General features: G+C 40.8%; 1 protein-coding gene across 1 annotated transcript in view; it reads right to left on the bottom strand.

The window, feature by feature from the left end:
- Positions 1-17,043, bottom strand: part of cachd1 (cache domain containing 1) — a 102,988-nt gene extending 85,945 nt beyond the window's left edge. Inside the window, exon 1 of the mRNA XM_034709455.1 lies at positions 16,509-17,043. Within this exon, the coding sequence (XP_034565346.1) occupies positions 16,509-16,742 (234 nt within the window). The 5' untranslated portion in view covers positions 16,743-17,043. The remainder of the gene's footprint in view (positions 1-16,508) is intronic.
- Between the last annotated feature and the right edge of the window lie 3,482 nt (positions 17,044-20,525).

The raw sequence follows: 20,525 nt of genomic DNA, 5'->3' as shown, positions 1-20,525 counted from the left end.
TTAAGTTCAGAGTTCCCTACTGTGAAGCGCAGAACTAGAGCAGCGTTTGAGTCAAAACAGTCTAAATTTATGCTAAATTTCAATTAATTAAAGTCTTTGTACTCAAATCTCAGGCACCAAATTCAAATGCACGAGTCTCATCTGTGCAAAAGTATACTGTTTACATTCATTAACACTCAAATGACAGACACGCACACACTGTCACAGTGTTGCACAAACGTGTGGAGCCGAGCTCTTAGACAGCAGGCGGTCTTATGGGGGGTGTCAACTGAATATGCATCAGGTTTCTTTCCTATGCTGTCTAAACATCGGAAACAGCGCCTATTCACATTCATGAGTCGATCATTGCTGTGTGCAAAAGCTCAAGTGTGAGTGCTTTCAAAGGAGAGACAGAGAGGGGGAGAGAGAGAGAGTTCCCCAAGGACATTCACAAGTTTCTGGTATGTAAATGATGAGTGGTGAATATGAGGAGAGGGAGGGCAGTGTTTCTGTTTTGAAGTGTGCAGGAGACGTCTGACAGCTCCTCCATGAATCTTCTATTCAGAACTTTCTGCTATAACACTCAAATCACGATGCCTGGTAGGAGCTTCATTAAACAATAGACAGTACTCTTCATTCACAGTCTGTTGTCTGGGTTAAATGACAGCATGCAATTTCCCATATAGTGAGATGCAGCATTCTTAAGTCCAATTGCATTTGTATCGTACAAACTATGAGGTTATCATGCTGCAGAGAAATGCATGATCAAAACTTGATCTTTCCTGGTATGTTGAAGAAAATGTTTTAATATTCAAGGTGTTATTTTGTCTCACTGGAATTTAACAGACAGCAAGATGCACTGTAAAACAGATTTGTATACATTATGCTTCTTCAGTATTACATACTAAATATTAAATAAATTAAAAAAAAATCTTTTAGCAGAATAAAGATCTGAACTTTTGATATGGAAATTTTTTACTTTTCAGACTTTATTATCTTTAAAAATATTTTAAACATGTATACAAAGCAGATTTTTGTTAATTACTTTCTTTATTGTTTCTAATATTATTATTTCTTATTTTACTAAATATAATGCCTTGATGTAGAAATTCTTAAAGCTCCTGTGAAAATTTTTGATATGTGTTGATTCTGGCACCTCCTGTGGACAAACATCTTATCTCTGTGCTGATTTATTCCTGTGCGTGAGCAAGTTGTGTTTTTGACAAAAAATAAATCAATCTCATCCTGCTTTTTTTGTAACAGCCAATTGAATCTATCATTTTACCATAGAAAAGGTTAAAAAGGTAGTTGCTTCAGAATAATTTTATCTGACACCTACCCTGCGGTAGCAGTTTCAGAACTTAAAGATGATAGCAGAGAAATAGTGTTGATTTTCTCTGACAGTCTAGTTTTGTTTTTGTAGGTCATAGAGAGGTGTCGGTATTCATTTCAGTTTGTTTAACAACCAGCTAAAAACTCCTCACAGGAGCTTTAAGTCGAGAAAGTCAGGGTTGCTTTGTTAGATATTTCATTGTGTCCACACAGTGAAGTTCTAGATTAATTTTAGTATAGACTAAGACTGAGAGGTCAGTAGAAATGTTCAGTGACCAGCCACAACAGCAAGAAAGGAGAGTGTGACTTCAGACCCTGGTGATGTAGTGAAAATATAAATGAAAACTAAGGATACTTTAAAATAAATGAAAAGCTTTACCGATCTTAACACTACAAAAAGTCGACTAATTTCTACTGTCTCTTGACATAAAGCATGTCTTCATATCACTACACAACTTTGTAGACCAAGCAGGTAAAAGAATGAAAACCAACTTACTCCAAACTGTGCACACATGGGCACAGGCACAGACAAAGTCCCTGTTCCCACAGAGCTCAGTGTCGGTCTAAGAGCCCTTTCACACATAGACACAGCAACACTGAAGGATTAATGTTTCTGGAAAAAGGTAAGAGATCTGACTCAGCTGCACCCTGCAGACCGGCAGTCCTGAAAACAGAGCAGGTTAAAGACTGCTGCATGCTTCACCTGGAGGATCAAGTCCACATGGCTTCAAATATCACCATGTTTATAAGATCTGCATTCAAATACCAACGGCCCTTTTGGAAATGATGAAATCTGTTTAATTATAATGATGAATATCCATTTGTTAGCTTCAGAATATTGTGTCCTTGCAATTTTGTGAGAAGCAGAAGCTCTGTAGACACCTGATTCAGGACTTCTCCTATAGGGTCACTCTAAATTCACAGTATGAATCTTACTTTGTGATGCTTCAGTCAAATAAAGGATGGAAAATGTCCGTGAGATGTACAAGTCTCATGGTACTGAGCAAGGACACTGTTCATAACAGACTTTGAAGTTCATTGTATCTATAATGAAAGCATAATGAGTGGATAACAATAAGGGGAAGCCAGGCAGAAAAATCTTAAACAGGACTTGATGTGTGACAAAACATTACCCAGAGCATCACTAGAAAAAAACATCTATGGAGGTTTTAACACAGAGCAACGCCAGGGCATATTTTCACTCTAACATTTCATTGTTTATGAATAAGCAAGTTTCACAAAACTTGGAGGAAAAGCTGAATGTGTAGCCACGGGTTTGTCCACTGTTCAGCTGCCGAGCAATGCCAGCAGAATCCCCAGCTGGCTAACGGTGCCAACACCAGAGCTACACAGACAGACACACAGACAGACACACAGACAGAGGGAAGCTGGCATGGCACCAGACAGCCAGACCTGGCATTTAGCGGGCCGTGTTTAAAGAAAAAACATGTCTGCGAGATAGAAGTTTGGCGGGATGGGACTGGATTGGACTGTACAGATCTGACTGAAAGAGTAAACTGGGAAGTGAGAAGGACCAGTCTGCTTTAGAATTGGCTGAATATTAATCTCTCAGTTGGAGCACCAGTGCTGATTTCAGTCTGGATGGGCAACAAAGACTCACTGACAATGGGCTTTCTTTTAGACAGCAGAAAGGAAGATCACTCTGATGCTGATGTCAGGAATGTGAAAAATGTCTCATTTCCTAGGGGTGATTTTTTCCCCAAATATCTGTTATTAAATTTTGGACACACGCGAGCAGAACAATCTCTTCAGACTGCACCAATAACTGTTAACAACAACAGTTTCTGAGAAACAAATACAGGATTCATGGCTGGTCTACAAAGTAATACCCACAAAAATGAAGACAATCCTATCTACCTCGCTACCAAAACAAACATGTTTTCACAGCTTAGCAGTGAACTCTAACCAGGTGAACACAAAAGGAACCTGCACGCAGGATGAGACACCATGACGTAAAAGGTTCTGCAAGATAATATCAAGACGGTCCCCACACAACACAAGCAATATGTTTTTAAGAGTCTGGGAACCACTGAGAGTCATCAAAGTTATCATTTAGGTACTGAGCTGAATACTCCAAAAGTACTCCGTTATCACGTCTGATCTAAATGAGCTCTCTTCACTGCTGGATTGAAATCTCAAGGGGGGAGGAAGAGTCCATTGAAATGCAAAGCGGCTGCAAATTTGAGGGGAAAACTACCAAAGTAAAGACACTTAATGATGAGGTGGGGCAATAGCTGCAAGTAAGAAGTGTCCCTGCATTAAATTCATTATTCAAAAGTCGCAAAGGAGTTGAGCCTCGGAACCGGACAAATCTTCAAACTAACGTTTCACTTACACTGGCAGACTGTCAGTGTAAGTGGCAGATTTTAAGTTGATCTGGATCTGGTCAGTTCATCTAATCCTGGGAATTACAATTGAGACGTTTTTGAAAACCAGCAAGATGGCTTCAACTAATGTAGGATGTTTAAATCAAGCGTCAACCTCCAGCCATGAGAAATGAAGCCACTGTAGACGTGTTAAAAACTGCAGTTCCTTGAGTGTCCACTTGAGGCTGGCTCCAGAAGCCCCAGAAACCACATACACACCCATTAAAAGAAACTGATATTCACAGCAAAGATAAACACATTTACAGCCTGGTTCAAAGATCAGTTTTGGTCTGAATCACTCATTTCTGTATCCATACACAATGTACAGGGATGATTTTTTTTTTTTAGAACTGATTAGTTTTGAAGATATTAAGGTTATGAGTTTAGCATAATCACGACTGACTTGACTGAAAGGTGGGTACGCAGTAGCTGTTAGCAAGGAGACCAAAGGCCCACCTCAACTCCACCTCTTTGCCTCATGCTAGGTCGACCAAAAGTTAGGTTGAGTCAGCATTTGCAATATGGCAGCTGCCATCGATAGGCTTTAGAAACCAATGGGTGACCTCATTGAGACAATGCCCATGTTTTAAATACCCACATCACCAGACAGTAGATCTAGATCCACACAAATGATAAGTGTTGACTCCCTTAATTACCTCACAACAATCGCTACTTATTACCGCACTGATACAAATATAAGATGTGGATTTTTTTCTTTAAAATACATCTGAATAGAGTGCGATCATCTTATGTTCAGGGTTTAGAAATTCACTGTCTGTATTCATTACAATAGGCAGCGCCACTTGTGTTCCCCTCATAGCCGAGGCCAGTTGTCACTCAGAGTCGTCTTATACTCGGGCCAACAGTGTATGATGACCTAGTCAGGTATCCTACCTCTATGTCACATGGTTCCCTGCTCTGATTGGCTGTTGCGTTCTGAGACATTTTGGTCTGGGTCCTTTGATAAGGCTCCTTGAAAATCAAAACTAAACCCAAATCCTACAGATTGGGTTTACCAAACACTTGAAACCAAGCACATCTTCAAATGCCCTGTCCATTAGGGTTTGTTGTGAATAGAGAGAGAGAGAGGAACAGTGTGGTTTAAGGTGTTAGTGTGTTTGGAGCATCGAAAAAGCACAAAACCATGTCCTCATTTTTCATCTCTCACTCAAAGCCCCAGCACTCCTCCTTGTCTTCCAATTAACAATCTGTGTCACATTTTCCCCCTTGCTATTTTCTCTGCGAGAGTATAAACATCATATCTCTTTTTCATCTTCAGACCAGCCTCGTCTTACAGAAAGACTGGAGCAGAAAGGTCCAAAGTTCAGCTCATTAGCCCAGGTCACTTCCTGACTTTTCTTTAAAGGAGGCAAACCAGCGGAAGACAAAAGGCACAGGACAGCTTCACACAGTACCACCCACAGACACAATTACACCAAGAGACAGTGAAGATGAGAAGATGAAGCTGAGAGAGAAGATGGAAACAGGAGACGGTGTAGCAGGGAGCTTGTCTGACCTTAAGGCATGAGGAACACCAACCCACAGATTGAGGATGTTTGTCTCCTGTATGGTGGATTATGTAAAGTCCTTCTCTTTGTGCATTACATGTTCACGCTAATTCAAGACAAGAACAATGAAGCTCAACTTGGTTTCCAGTCTCATGCTAAGCTACACTAATCACCTCCTGCATTTGGCACCTTATAAAGACAGTCTACAGGTTTGTTAGGTCTCTTTATGCAAAGACAATGTATAGTGAGCAGGTTGATGTTTAACTGAGAATAGTTTGAGATGTGTCCATAATTACTTCTTAAAATATGCTAGCTTAGCTGAACACATGAAACTGAATATTTCTTTTGATGGTGAAGTAAAACAAGGTGAACAAGCACATGTAAATCAGTCACTGTCAGTTTGTCCGTCTGAAACTGTAATAACTGCTGTTTCCACAGCAACTGAGTGCTGTGCAGAAATAACAGACCATTACTATGGTGCATTGACCAATCAGAATCAAGTATTTAACACAGCAGTGTAATTAGGGATGGATACCTTTCACATTTGAACCAATATGGTACCGATATCCGGTACCTGGGAATCGGTACCGGTACTCAACGGTACCAATTTTTTGTACTTTTGTGGGTTTATGTGGTAATAAATGTTAATTTGTTTAATAATAAAATCTCAGGTTTTTTTATTTAATATATTTATTTCATTTAACATGAAATGAATAGAAACAGGATATATATAGGTAATTAGCTATACTAGCTGACACGTGCTCGTGGCGTCTAATTGCTCTTTCAGGAGTTTATCAATTAACACTAGTGAATTCCTGCGGATGGGAAAAAGTCAGTTCTCCGTCTCTTTATAATAACAGGACACATGAGTTACTTATTGGGCATTCACGCACACAGGAATGGTTATAAACAGGGCAGGTAGTCGGAGCGAGAGAGACCGTCTCAACTTATTCCTCCTGCAGCTCTGCCTCACGGTGAGTGCGCATGCCTGTGAGATGGAGGCTCTGTTTGGCGCGCTCCCGAGCAGATGCAGAGAGCAGAGACGTCCACCCGATCAGTCTCAAACTTTATTACAGGGTGAAAGACCACTCCCTCACACTCAAAAGAATGCGTTTAGGTACCGAAACATGGTACCGTTTGATTTTACATGGATGGAATTCGGTCGGTACCTATAAAAGTACCGAATTCGGTACCCGTCCCTGTGTAATAAACCAATAAACCTTTGCCTACATTCAGAGGAGAAGCCTGAACTGGGATGTTGGGTGAGTAGTGTTCAGGTTTTATCATCTGGTGGTATGAGAGCGACTAGACGCAAGTTCTTGTCGACACGAATTACGTGGCACGAATGACACAGTTTCGCAACACGTTCAATGAGCTAATCTTTTCTTTTGCTAATTCGTTAGTGTTAAAAAATGGATCTTCAGCCAATCATTTTCATTTTCCCCACAATGGGCCAATCAGGATGGCGATCCCTTGGTGATACATAATGTGGCGAATGTATCGGCGGAGGTTCATTCATTAGGAAATGGTTGAAAAATGTATAGTGTCTGTTTGCCGCTACACCGAACTGTACAAACTAAACTAAACTTTTTATTGAATCAGGAATTAAAGAGAGTTTGCTTTGAGGGGAGTGAGTGAGGATATATGATACCAGAATGTTAAGCTAGAATACAATATTAGTAAAAATCAGACAATATCAAATCTTATTTTGATATCATGACAACAAAAATAAATGTAACTCCTTGGCACCTCAAATATTCCTCTATGGTAGCTGTTTTCCTGTGAATGAACGGCAAAAACCCCACAACAGTTTACTGTTTTCTACTAATAACATTTTCATATAAACAAGGCCTTGGTTCCTCAAGAATCATTATTTCTACCTCTGTAAAAAAGTTTTTATAGCGGCCAGAAGCAGGGAGTCAGTAAAGTTAGTTAATTACAAGTTTCACCCAAGAGCCCAAATGTGTTCTGAAGAGAAAATGGTTTGAGGCAGAAATGTTCAAACTTTACTTTGTAGCTTATATAAGTTATGTTAACTACATCAAAGGCTGATAACGCACCAACTCAAACTCTTCAAGCTTCCAGAGTTCAAAGCTCCCTCTCCCCTTAATTTGGTGTACCCGCCTTCATCAAAAATTGAAGAGACTTTTCCACAGTTTAGAAGCACGGAGAGTAAAAATAACTTCAATGACGTTCATATTTCAACAGGCTCTAAAGACACAAAACAATGGCTGGATATTTTGTTAATCATAATATCCAAGGCCTCTTTGACTGGACACAGTGATTAGATTTAGGGAGGGTTTTGAGGTGAGAAGTTAAACTAGCTAAACTGATCCCCATAACCATGTGACCCATGTATTTGAGACGCAAAAGGTGATACTTCGCCACCAGATATGAAGATGCAAAAACTGTGACAGTTATGTTATGTCGTTGAGTGTGTGTCTCGCTTATCAGCATGACTGATCTGCCATCTTTTGGCTGCACACAATCTCGTACACTTTTTTATTCCCATCATTTGCAGCTCTGTCAGACATTAACTTGCACTTTAACAGCCTTCTGCCTGAAGGTAGAACCCCTTAGACACAGTCATATCCATACCCAAAGACTGCACCCATCACAACACAAAATACTGCACGTTGGCATAAAAACAGAGATGGAAATTTGAGACAGCTCTGGAAAAAGCACTTCTCAACAACTGTGAAGTTTGGGGTAACGGTGGGTTTATGTCTGCAACAAAGAGCTCTGAGAGAGAAAGAAAAGAGGCATGAAAAACAGTCTGATCTGCTTCTCCACAGTGGGAGCTCCAACTCGCTCCTCATCGAGAATGCAAAGCCTCTTCTGCAGGAGTGTGTGTATGCAGCAGGAAGGGGGATGGGGGTCTCAAAAAGCACCCTGTCTGGTGGGGGGAACTGGTCCCTCTACTCTCCTAGCCCTCCCAACGGGGTATTTCAGCACGCTGCCCCCTTTTCCCTTCACCAACAGCCCCCGCCCTCTTCCCTTTCCCCTCTTTTCTCTCTTTCAGGGTGAGTTCATTTTGAGTCTTGGCCATTGTGGCGAGTGAAGGGACTGACTTGCTAAGGGGTGGCCCCGGGGTCCCCTGGCTCACACTGCCAGGTCAGCCCTGTTGGAGCTAACTAAGAAATACTGGCATGAATCTGGAGGGGGAAAAAAAACCTCACAAAGACTGGATCGCCAATAAAGCTCTCTCTCCCTCTCTCTCCCTCTCTCTCTCTCCCTCTCTCTCTCTCCCTCTATCTCTCCCTCTCTTTGAATGCATTTCTTGTCGCTTTGTGTGTGTGTGTGTGTGTGTGTGTGTGTGTGTGTGTGTGTGTGTGTGTGTGTGTGTGTGTGTGTGTGTGTGTGTGTGTGTGTGTGTGTGTGTGTGTGTGTGTGTGTGTGTAGATGGACAAGGCCGAGGGGGTGGTAGTGAATGAGAAATAAAGAGAGAGTGATAATCATTAAGAAAAGTGGGAATAAGCACATAAAACAAAGCCAGTTAATTAGTTATCCTCTTTAACAAGCAGAGCAGAGAGTCAGCTCCTCTCCCTGAGATGCTCCAGGGCTCGGCTGTAAACTGATGCACAGGACTCAGTCTAATGTGCAGAAAATTACTGATGAAAGCATGATGAAAGTTGTTAAATCAGCCGACAAAAAAATACATCTGCCACTTTATGATAATCCATCACAGGACTCTGTTAGGAAACTGAGACGTCAAATACTTCTATTTTAGTCTCTACTGGTTTCAACAGAGTTAATCAAATATTGTAATTTATGACGGCATGTAAGGCATAAACTCATATTCATATTGATTCATGCAAAACAATAAAAAAAAAAAAATGGTTGCAAGCAAAATAAAGCAAATAAATATTTGGAGTTAAAGCTTGCCTTAGTAAATTGGGTACATTTGGAAAATTGGGTAAATTGGTCTGGCTCTTTCCTCAGGTGTTGATTATTTTACTTTGAATTTGTTTTTCAATCAATATTTAGTCTCTGCTTAGAGAAAAAAATGGCCATCACTGTTCCACTCAGCAAAGATTGATGTCTTTGAAATCGGGATTCAAGATATCATCATCAGTATAATATCAATATAAGACGATAAAAGCTTCAAAAGCGTGTTACTGGCATCAGCAGGTAAGAGATGTTCTGCTGATATGTACAGCTGATAGGGTGAAGCGTTAATTATGTGTAACAGATGACAGCTTACACGCGCCAATGATGAGCTTCAACATGTTGCAAAGTATTTTGAAGTGTTGTAAACTGTCACCAGATAACTAGTAGCAATGTTTAACAACACACTACCTGATAGTAGTTTTCACGCAAAGGCAACATGACAACACGTCCACAGATTGAACTTCCACAATACTATCAGAGTGATTGATTTAATTACACAAAACAAGACTACATTGCTGATAAACACTGTTAAAAGTGAAGCTTCTTACTGTTGACACCAGGAGCCGCCATGTTGGATTTTAAGCTCAGAGTTCCTCTGACTTTCCATGTCTGGATTCTGATTTCAGGGGGCATTCCAGGTGACATATCTGACTGGCATCTTGGAATTTCAAACCTCTGAGATCAAATAGAACAAACCAATAACAGATGCACGTCACCAACTTGGTGACTAAGTAAAGTTGTCCTCGCCGAGTATCCTCTCGTTGGTCACTCCTTCCAATGTCATCACGTCTGTTGTTGTGATTGGTTGGGTCCATGAAATCTGTCATATCTGTCAGTCAAGTCAAGGCACAAGCTCTTTACACTACGGAGACCCGTTAATACGTGTGCAACAAAACACAGACATATCGTTGTTACTCTGGCAAACTTACAATGAGGAGATATTTGTATCTGGAAACCATATCAGTTTCCCTAATCGGATCATACGAAACTAAACTGCAGTTAGATAGCAGCCACAGAAATCTTCAGTTATGATTTTTAACACCAGCGTAGCCCCATAGGGAAAGTCAAAATGAGACACTGGAGAGATACAAAGCAGAAAAGCAGACACAGAGAGGTGAAAGCTGAGGAGGCAGCAAATCATTGCAAAACCAATTTCAGTCAAGGCCAAACACAGAGAGGGCCTTCTTCTTCAGCTGGGAGATGTGGGAGACGGATCAAAACGCGGTCAGATAAGTGATCTGGCCACGACGCTACAGACAGATTTAAACCACAACAGCTGGTGCAGAAGGAGAAGAACATCAGTTTTGTGCTGCGTCCTGACCGCAGTCCAGCAGGAGCCAAGAGACGGTGCACAGGACTGCACTTACACAGGGGGAGGAGAAATTAAAGGGATTTGATGAAACAAATGGGAGTCAAGTTGTCCAAAGGCTCTGGAGACAGAAAGACAAAGACATCCCTGAACACAACTTTCTTCACATTTTTCTTTGGTCTCTGTTATGTCTTGGTGCTGACTCAATCGCTTGGCCCGTCGTTATGTCTCTGAATCATTGACAGTCAGAGGTAACAGCCCCATCTTGAGTACACAATGTAAAATGAGCTACAGAAAACCTCCAGATGGGAGGTGCATGTTTGAAAAGGTAGTCCAAAAATTGTCAGGAGCCCAATTTTTCAAAACAGTCTTTTTCAACATTTTGATGGTTCAAGTGTAAAAGGGGCTGTTATAATGAGGTCATCAGGAATAGGGATGTATGTTTATTTGACTAAATGATTACACATTGTCCCCCATTCTAATCAGCAACAATGATGACAATGTAAATAGCTATAGCTATAATAACATAATACTCTGGAACTAAACAAGCAAGTTGCAGTATGTTTCTCTAGATAATGGAGATAAAGTTAGAAAAACATTAAACAACTAATGAACCCCCTTCTATGACGTCAAATATAAATGTTTGATGTATTGGAAATACTGTCAATATCTCAAACCCACAAGAGGTGAGGTTGGTTCCATTTGAACAAGCCTGAGGAATCAGTGTGTCCGATGTGAGCTCAGTTGGGAGGTTGGAGACACTGTGGTGCAGAGCAGTTGGATACGAGTGGCGCCCCAGCCTCTTGGTGCCTGGCCCCAGGCCAAAACATACAACAGCTTCATATTTAAGAAAAGCGTGGCCCTTTGCTCCGTGTTCCCCCGCATCGTGACGGGACGATAAAGGTGATAGTCGGCAGATCTGGGTTGTTTCATCGTGTTCTGGACGGGTCAGGAATCTTGCGGACTGAAACAGTGTCATTCAAAGTCTTGAGACACTGCAGATGTTGCTGTGGGACTCTGCAGCTGTTGGCTGACTGCCGTGTTTTCTCCATGGATAAAATTCAGATTTCAATGTTACCTCTGAACTTTTTCATTTAACAGTTTAGCTCAGAAATAAGGTCATATGCTGTATTCTCAAGAGCTTATCACATTCTGAGTTCAATTCTAATTAAGCTTGGATAAAAATAATGAAAAAAGCTGTAACACCAAAGGACACACACATAAACAGAACAGTATAACTGGGAGTTATAAAGTATTCATCTATCAGCAGCAACTTGGGACCCAGAATCCTTTAACTGTATGAGAAAGCTTGGAAGTGTAAAAGAAAAAACCTTCCCTGTAATAACAGTGAGCGAAATGCAACAGTTAGAATGGAAAAAGAACAGAGGTGCAGATAGTTCAGCACAGCCCTGTACGGCTCATAAACCGCCAAGACACATGACGATTTATGGCTGGACTGAAGGCGGGGAGCTGTGCCATGGCCGTGCAATGCAGGGCTGACTAATGTAACACACCTGTTGCTAAGACGACGTGATTATGCGATACATGCGACAGACTGAATTTTTCAGGAGTGCATACTGCATGTGAAACGGGCTTTAAAGTCAAAGAGAATAAATGAGAGTTGGTGATTTTCCCACATATAGGAGAAGCCTGTGTGAGGCTCTTAGTAACCTTGACTGTTTGAGCACACCGCCATGACGCCAATGCAGTCAGAGGCTAGAAGGCTTTGAAGCTGTGCTGCGCAGAACCTTGCAGGAATTCTGATGTCCTGCTGTACGTCTTTAAATCTCCTCCCCCTCGTCTACCTCTGCATTTGATTTAATATGGAGTGGGGAAAAGAGAAGAAACACGGCATAAGCCGCCAAGAAGCAGACAAAAAAAGAGAGGAAATTGAAAAAACAGCCCTAATCAAAATGTGTAGTACATGTGGAAAGAACTGCAAAGTAAGAATTTGGGCTCTGTGATAGCCTCTCAACTTGTGTTTCCCTTGGATCAAACCCAGCTCAGAAAATCACAGACTCACGACAAACTGGAGAGACCCCAATTTTTTGCTTTCCTGCACAAACCTGAAAGTGCGATCAATATCCAATTAGAGAGCCGGGGAAGCTGGACAGGCCTGTCTCAATAACAAACCACACTTCTCTGTGGATTACACCACTTTTAAACTAACACAGGCAAATGTCTTTTGTAAATAAACCGCCAACAGAGAGTAAATAACATTGCAAATTAGCTCTTCTCTATGGTGTCCCAGTGTATGCTTCTCCTTGTTCTTCTTTCATATTTACATCCATGTCTCGGTCCAAATTGGTATCTAAAACCTCCCACGGTAAGGAGGAGAAAATCTGACATGAAATCCTCATTAGTTACAGACAACAGAGAATACTGTCTGCATTCACAAAAACTGAGAGTCCCAAGGAAGAAATCAGCATCATAAATTATTCAGAATGACATGAAAACATTTCTGAATGTGGAGGGACTATTTCAACTTTATGCTTCACAGAGGGAGTGAAGTCTTTCAGATGAAATCTGAAACACAAAAAACAAATCAGGGAAGCCACTAGCCGAAGCTGTGGCTCTGGTTAATGGCTGCTGCCGTAGTGCCATAATGTTCTACTACCCAGATGTAAACATGCACAGATGACAGATGGCATGTCATGTAGTGGCATGTGTTTATATGAATAATGGAGATAAAGCTGTAAGTAAGCTGTATCTGGTAAACTGTCATCCATCTCTTTCTGAAGCGCCATTTTGAAGCCAATCATCGGCGGGAACCATATTGGATAAGCTGAAGTCAACCTAACTTCTGTCGAGGTAAAGAGTCAGAGTTTAAGCCTCCTAGCCAATAGCTACAGTGTTCCCGCCTGTCAATCAAGTCAGCTGTGCCTCTCATTATGGAAAACTTGTAATCTTAATATCTTCGAAATTGCCGTGTTATGAAATAATTCACCCCCCATACAGTGTGTGCCGATCGAGAAGTGAGCTATCCAGACTACCCTTGTCTTTTGTACCAGACTGTAAACATGTTTATTATTGTTGTAAAGATCGGCTTTTTTTAATTGGTGTGTATGTGGTTTCCGGTGCTTCCGGAGCCAGCCTCAAGTGGACACTGGATAAACTGCTGTTTTTAACACTTCAGCATTGGCTTCAATTCTAAAAGCTGGTGGTACTAGCTCAGGGAGTGTTAGCCACACTCTGCAATCCAATTCAGTTATTGTTTAATGTGCAGACATATGATTCATAATCATATGAAAAACATCGTCTGAAAACCTTAGAAGTGTAAATTGTACACCATCATGTCCCCTGATAATGGAGTAACTTAATGACAGATTGAACAAAGTTGACCCAGTGACTCAGAAGCGCTGACAAGGGAGCCTCAAATTACACATCTGCCACAGAATGAAGGGTGGAGTGGAGCGGGGTAGAATTACGTTTTAAATGGTAGGATGTTGCTTGATAATACAACCTTCAGATCTTGTCCAAAGTACTGCAGCTTGAACTGTAAAAGAGCCTCAGGGAGAGGACGAATGCCAGATGTGACTCCAGACATCTGAACTCACATTAGTGAGAAGTGTGTTTGGATGAAAACAAATCAAAGGGGAAATAAAACTCAGAATGTGGAAAATCACTGCTTCCTTCATTTCACAGGGAAACAGGACAAATGCCAAAAGGACAGAATGATAATTTGAAATGAAGCTCAGCAGACGCACCTGCAGACCCTGAGTCAGGTCACATCTGAGCATCAGAGCAGGTGTCCACACACGCAGAATGGCCCACAGAGTCCTGCAGTGGTTTTGGTGGGCAGATGTTGACTGTTTTTACTGGAAGCAAATCTCTTACATTGGGTGGAAAAGACACTTTGACAAGTCCATGAAATGTACCGCTTCAATCAAAGTAACATTAGCTTCCCGCCAAGCCAGATTTTCCCAGCTTGTCCAACAACATGATCAAAACTGGTTTCCCACAGAACCAGGGGAGAACGCTCATAGAATCTTTTTACGGATATTTTTAAATAATCTAGAGAGGCTTTATGAAATCCAAATGAGGAGCAAAAATGACAGGCAGAACTGGAACAAAAGGCAAAACTGTTTACCATTATCTACACCTCTGCACCGGATTCTACTCGTGAAAGAGAAAAAGGAGGCTGATTATTTCTTCTGTGTTTCTCAATAAGAGCGATATAGAGGAAGAGGAAAAATACAGAGCACAAACAGCAGAGAAAATGATGGAACAAACAGGAACGGGACAGAACGCAGCACCGACTGGAGCTCAGGGAGAGATGAGCAGTGACAAAGGCGGATCCAGGGGGATCAGAGGAAGACCTCAAAGCAGACTCCCAGAGCCGGGATGAAGGCAGCTCAGTGTGGAAGCAGAGAAGATGAAACACCATTTGAGGGCAAGGCCCCCCCGCTGCCTCCCCTCTGTGTTCAGAGCGCCTCTGCCTCTGAAGTGCAAAACACCCCCCAACACCCTGCAGCACCCGGCACGCTGCACCTCCTGCCATTTGGTGACTCGACGACGGTCTGCAACAGTGGACATGGCAAAGGGCGTTTTCACTGTATCCACACTGTGGGTTTAAAAAAGGAGTGAAGATGCAGGAATTATTTCTCTTATTGATTTTTTAGGCAGAACAAAATATGAAGAATATCTGAGACTGTTTATCACTTCTTCTTCTTTCAATAAATAAAAACAAGCCATGTTCATTTTTTTTTATCAACACCAGACGATCTTTGTTATGAAATTAAAGAACTTTAACATTTTTGGTGTTTTTTGTTTGAATAAGCACGATTAAATAACTCCTACTTCTTAAATAGCTGCTGATAAAGATCTGTTCTTTTCAATAGGTTAATAATTAATAAAAGTGCTTGCCTTCTGTCTTATAGATTTTACTATCAATATCTTACAAATAACAAAAAATAACTGCTAATCCATACATTCAATTAAGTCAATTTATCGTTGTGTCAATCAGGGTCTATTTGATGTTACAGGGAGATACACTCATTAAATCACAGAGGGATTTACAAGCTAGCACAAATGAGTGTTTTGTCTCTAACAGTGAAGAATAAAGGGGACAAAAACTCAAACTACTTCACCTCTGATAAAACACAAAAGTTTCAGGTACAGTCTGAACTGAAACAATAAGAGCATCTTATCAGGAATAAATTAAATGCTTTTTATTAAACTGCAAACTGGCTATATTAATTTTCCTTCTCATGTAAAAACATTCTATATCCTGACAGCTAGCAAACCAATCAACTCCTCAGCTCCTCAACAGATATGATCAGTTCATCATTTGGTGTAAATGACCTCTGCAGTTGCAGCCCTGATCATAACACTGCTGAAAGGACGCTGGTACTAGCAACAGATTTTTATTGTTGTATTTAATCATCTTGTATTGTGTCCTAAATATAGTTTTGGAAATGGGCCCCTGGGCTGCAGCCAACTTTGATAAATTGGATTTATTTCTGATATTATTTTTTGTCTGTGTCATGCACAGATTCTCAGACACACAGATGAATTCAAACTAGGGATTTTATCTCCAAAATGGTATGTACCCACCTTAAAACCAGACATCACAGTTAGCAGAATCACCCCAAATAGGGATACCTAAGGACAAGCATTTTGACAATAAATGCTGCTTCATGGCTAACTCATTCAGTCATCTCTGTAGGTGACACTTCACACACATTTCCAACATATACACACACACACACACACACACTCGTCAAATGTGTTAATGCATGATCTTTGTCATATGCGTGTATTTAACCAGATTAAGGGAATAATAAAGGTGAAACACAAGCAACCCAGAACAGCAAACCTCCAGCGTGTTGATGCCCCAGATAAGGACGTCCTAACTTCAAAGCGCCTGTTGTTACACTGCAACACTGAGCAACACATCAAGAGAAGCTCACTGTTTCCTAACATTTCTGTCAATTCAGTTTCCCTCTGTGGTGATTATTAAACCTTTTTTGGTGTTTAGGCCAATTTGGCATCCTGCTTTGAGCCACTTATGGTCTTTAAATCCGCTCCAACTCGCAGTGGCGCAGGGATATCACCAAATATCACACGCGAATAAACACTGGAACCTTTTTCCACGCTTACCTGCATGGTGAAGACTCCCAGCTCCTGAGAGGACAGCTTTTGCATCTGCTCTGACAAAACTTGAGCTTCCTCCAGGATGGAAAACTCCGACTCGGCTGAACAATATCCACAAGAGAGAGCCGAGCACATTAACACGAAGCTCCACGAAAAAGCGAACAAGCCCCCGTGGAACCAGAGGTAGTTAATCCGGAAAGCAGCGCGCGTATTCGGCGTCTCGCCTGCCCACCTCGCCATGATGACTGTGAGTCTACAGACAAGGAGAAATGCCGAGTCTGAGCTGCTGGTGGAAAAAAGAAGAATCAAGGGAAACTACTTTTACAACTTTGCAGCAGCAGCAGCGTCGGGTACGTGCGCCCTTTCTCTCCCGGAAAAGTCTCCAACATTTCCAGCAGAGGAATCCATTGCAATTCCTTGAAATCCCTCGAGAGGAGAAAGTATATCCATGCGTAAAAGAGGAAAGCTGTTCTCTTTTTTTGAATTGTCGGTGTTCCGTCTTCAGTCAGTCTCTCCAACTCCTGGAAGTCTGGCAAAGTGTGTGAGAGCCGGAGATTCACCACAATGGGGGTGAAAGTGGGAGGCGTGGAAACACAGAGTCCTGCCGGCGCCTGGATCCCCGGATCAATGGATCAGGGTTTTGTGAGGCGTTCAGCTGCCCCTGGGAAAAATGGCGACCAGTACAACAACTCACCAAAAAGGTAGAAACGACTCATAAATGCGTGATTTTGGTAATCGCTCTTTAAAGTAACACAGGGCTGTGTGAAGTACGTCTACTTTGAAACATATAGCTGGACTATTGAGCGTCTGGATTAAAAATTCACTGAGAATCAGCAAGACCTTGAACGCACCACATTCCCACATACCACTTCTTTAAAAGTTAGTGAGGACACACAGACGTCCTTCAAATGTTTGCTTTTATATTTTCACTTGCCTACAGCTTTGTCACAAAGTTTGAGTCACTTTACTTGTGTCACTTGTTTGCAGTGGTGGACAAAGTACACAGCTTCATTACTTGAGTCAAAGTATAGATACTCCTGGTCAAATATAATCCAATACAAGTTACATTTGCTCTGTCAGATTATTACTTGAGTTAAAGTACTGAAGTACTTGCTTATAAGTATTCAAAGTACTTCTTAAAAAATCTCAAAACATTGTATTTTCACAGTACATAAATGCCGTCAAGACTACATAGGAGTACATTTGGTTACATTATGTTATCTAGAACCCATTACTTGAAATCTCTGAAAACTATACCATGGAATAAAACCAGCAAGTTACCCCAAGCACAGACAACTTAGTTGGAAATGTTAATCTGGAATCAAGCAAATGTTACATAGCTCAACACGCTTTCTCAAGGTGGACATGTTACTAGCCAGTGCACATTTCACACTGTCACTAGTTTTGTGAATATATGTAAATTTACTTGTGTTAATAGCTTCTATTTTTTTGATAATTACTGTTTATATGCTCTTTTGCACTATCTTGCTGTAACACTTAACATTTCCCAGTTGTGGGAGGATTACATCTTATCTTATCTTGTCTCATGTAGGTCTAACTCTAAAAAAAAAAAACCCTCCCCTCCTTCTTGTGTGTTAAAACCATAGACTGTAAATAAAAAGGTTAAAACTCAGAGGCCTGATTTCCATGTGAAAAGCTCAGAATGATTCTGCCATGTAAATCCATGTAGCATGATAGGCTTGCACCAAAGTCTCAAGTGCCTCGTTACATTTTAGTCCCCAAAAAGCTGACATTAACATAAAGCCAATGCCTGCTACTAAGACACACAAGAAGCGCATCATGTTGTAACTAAAATAAAACACAATGAAACTGAATGTGTGTGACATAAGAGGACAACTTTAGTGTGGATAGCAAACAGTATCAATTGAAGCAAGCTTTGAATAGTACTGTAGCTATCATTAACTTGCAGACAAACTTACAGTGTAAAATGTATTTTTCTTCTTCAAAAAGGAATTATTTTACCCCCCCTAAAGCTTGGGATAGCAGAAATGAGCAAGAGTAAGCTAGTTTTTGTCTTTGCTTAGTTAGCCCACAATACTATAAAGAAAGATTGTCTGTATCTAAATCCATTAGCATCACATCAAGGTAGATCACTGATTTGTTCTGTTCGTAAAACTGAAGAAAAATAAAGATCACAGTAATATAAAGGAGAGAAAGCGGGAGTGTGTGCAGCAGCCAGCAGCACAGACTCCACTCCTGCTCCACTCCAACAAGACTCCAGTTCTTGTTTTAGATGCAGCTTAAATTTCACTTTGGCTGAGCTGCTTTGAAGGAGATCAGAAGCTTGTATATTTGAGCAATTCATATTTTGATTCCTGACAGCAAAATAATCATTTGAAATAAACTGTGACGGATCGCTCATATGCAAAAGCAAGTTGCGGTAAAAGCAAATGATGCAAGACTTTGAAGTATAACAGCACTCCAGCCCATCGAACAGCTGACCTCTAATCAGTGCCCTGTCTCTCCTTCACTGGATTGAAGAGTGCAGCTGCACAACTGGCTGCTTCCCAGCCGTCTCACTGCGTCTTCAAAACTTCTTGTAGATTCTCTGGATAAAGATCGTAGCATTCAAGTAAAGAACATCTTTTTCATGCATTTCCTCCTGTTGCTCATGTCGAAAAAAAAAATCACTGCAGTGAAACACAGCTTTATTCCACACATCAGTTTCTGAATGAAGATTCGTAAAGTCGAACTTAAAGTGGAGGGGAACAAATTTTCAGGAGTATTTATATCAATCAATTATGTTGTAAAAAAATATCTGCAGTTGCAAAATTTCTCTGTGACTAGTGCAGCTGAAAAATCTGGTGGTATTCCTGCTACAAGTGTCGTCATTTGGTAGCAAAGGAAACCTATGGGATAGATTAGCTTGGATTTGTCTCTGCCGTCATTTGTTTTACCAACTTATTGTAAAGGCAAAAAATCCATACCAAACTTGAGTGCAGAGGCAGTTTTGGATGTTGCATTTTTACAGTGTTTTGGTTGACATAACAGCATCATTTCTGTCAGATAAGCTGATGGTAAGGGGGATCTAGTGAGGCAGGACATGACACCAAAGCATGAAAAAGGCACAGTGAAATGTTTACAACATTATCGTGGACAAAGCAGTAGAGACCTATAGTATGATGACTGGTTTTGCATTTAAACCAATGTAAACAGACCGATGTGCAGACCTTGTAATTGATTCTCCATCTTCAACCTCAGATGTTTTTATTCATTCTGTCATGGGTTGCCCTTCCAATTTGCACCTTCTGCATGATATAGACCTCACCATCCTCGCCAACTTGCTTGCAGGGAATTTATCGTGAATATTTACTGCTGTGTTCTCACATCGGCCTCCAAGGACTTCCTGTTGAAGTCGGTGAGTTGATTTTGGCTGTTTGCATTCACACGTTGCCAACCTTGAAAAATGTTGGTACGTTTGAGGTAGTTTTGTGCATACACTACCGGTCAAAAGTTTGGAAATACCTTCTCATTCAACATTTTTAATTTATTTAATTTATTTTAAAAACTGGAGATTAATACTGAAGCCATCACAACTATGAAAGAGCATATATGGTATTATTTAATTAACAAAAAAGTGTTAAACAAACCAGAATATGTTTTATATTTCAGATTCTGTAAAGTAGCCCCCTTTTCCTTCATGACAGCTTTGCACACTCTTGGTATTCCCTCAGTCTGCTTCATGAAGTGGTCTCCTGGAATGGTTTCTAATTAACATGAGCCTTGTCAAGAGTTGATTTGTAGGATGACTTGCCTTCTTAATGTGTTTGAGACCATCAGTTGTGTTGTTCAGAGGTAGGGTTAGTACACCATGGATAGCCCTATCTGACTACTGTTGTTATCTAGATTATGGCAAAACCAGATTACTTCATAGATTTGATGTCTTCATTATTAATCTACAATGTTGAAAATAATTAGAATAAATTGTGTCCAAACTTTTGACTGGTAGTGTATGTGGAAACAGCTCAAGAGGATGGTGTTTAAGATATACAGCAGAACGAG

Source organism: Notolabrus celidotus, chromosome 2, assembly GCF_009762535.1.
Source record: "Notolabrus celidotus isolate fNotCel1 chromosome 2, fNotCel1.pri, whole genome shotgun sequence".
In the NCBI taxonomy this organism is placed as follows: Eukaryota; Metazoa; Chordata; class Actinopteri; order Labriformes; family Labridae; genus Notolabrus; species Notolabrus celidotus.
Note: the sequence above shows the minus strand (reverse complement) of the source record. Positions and strands in the feature narration are given on the sequence as shown.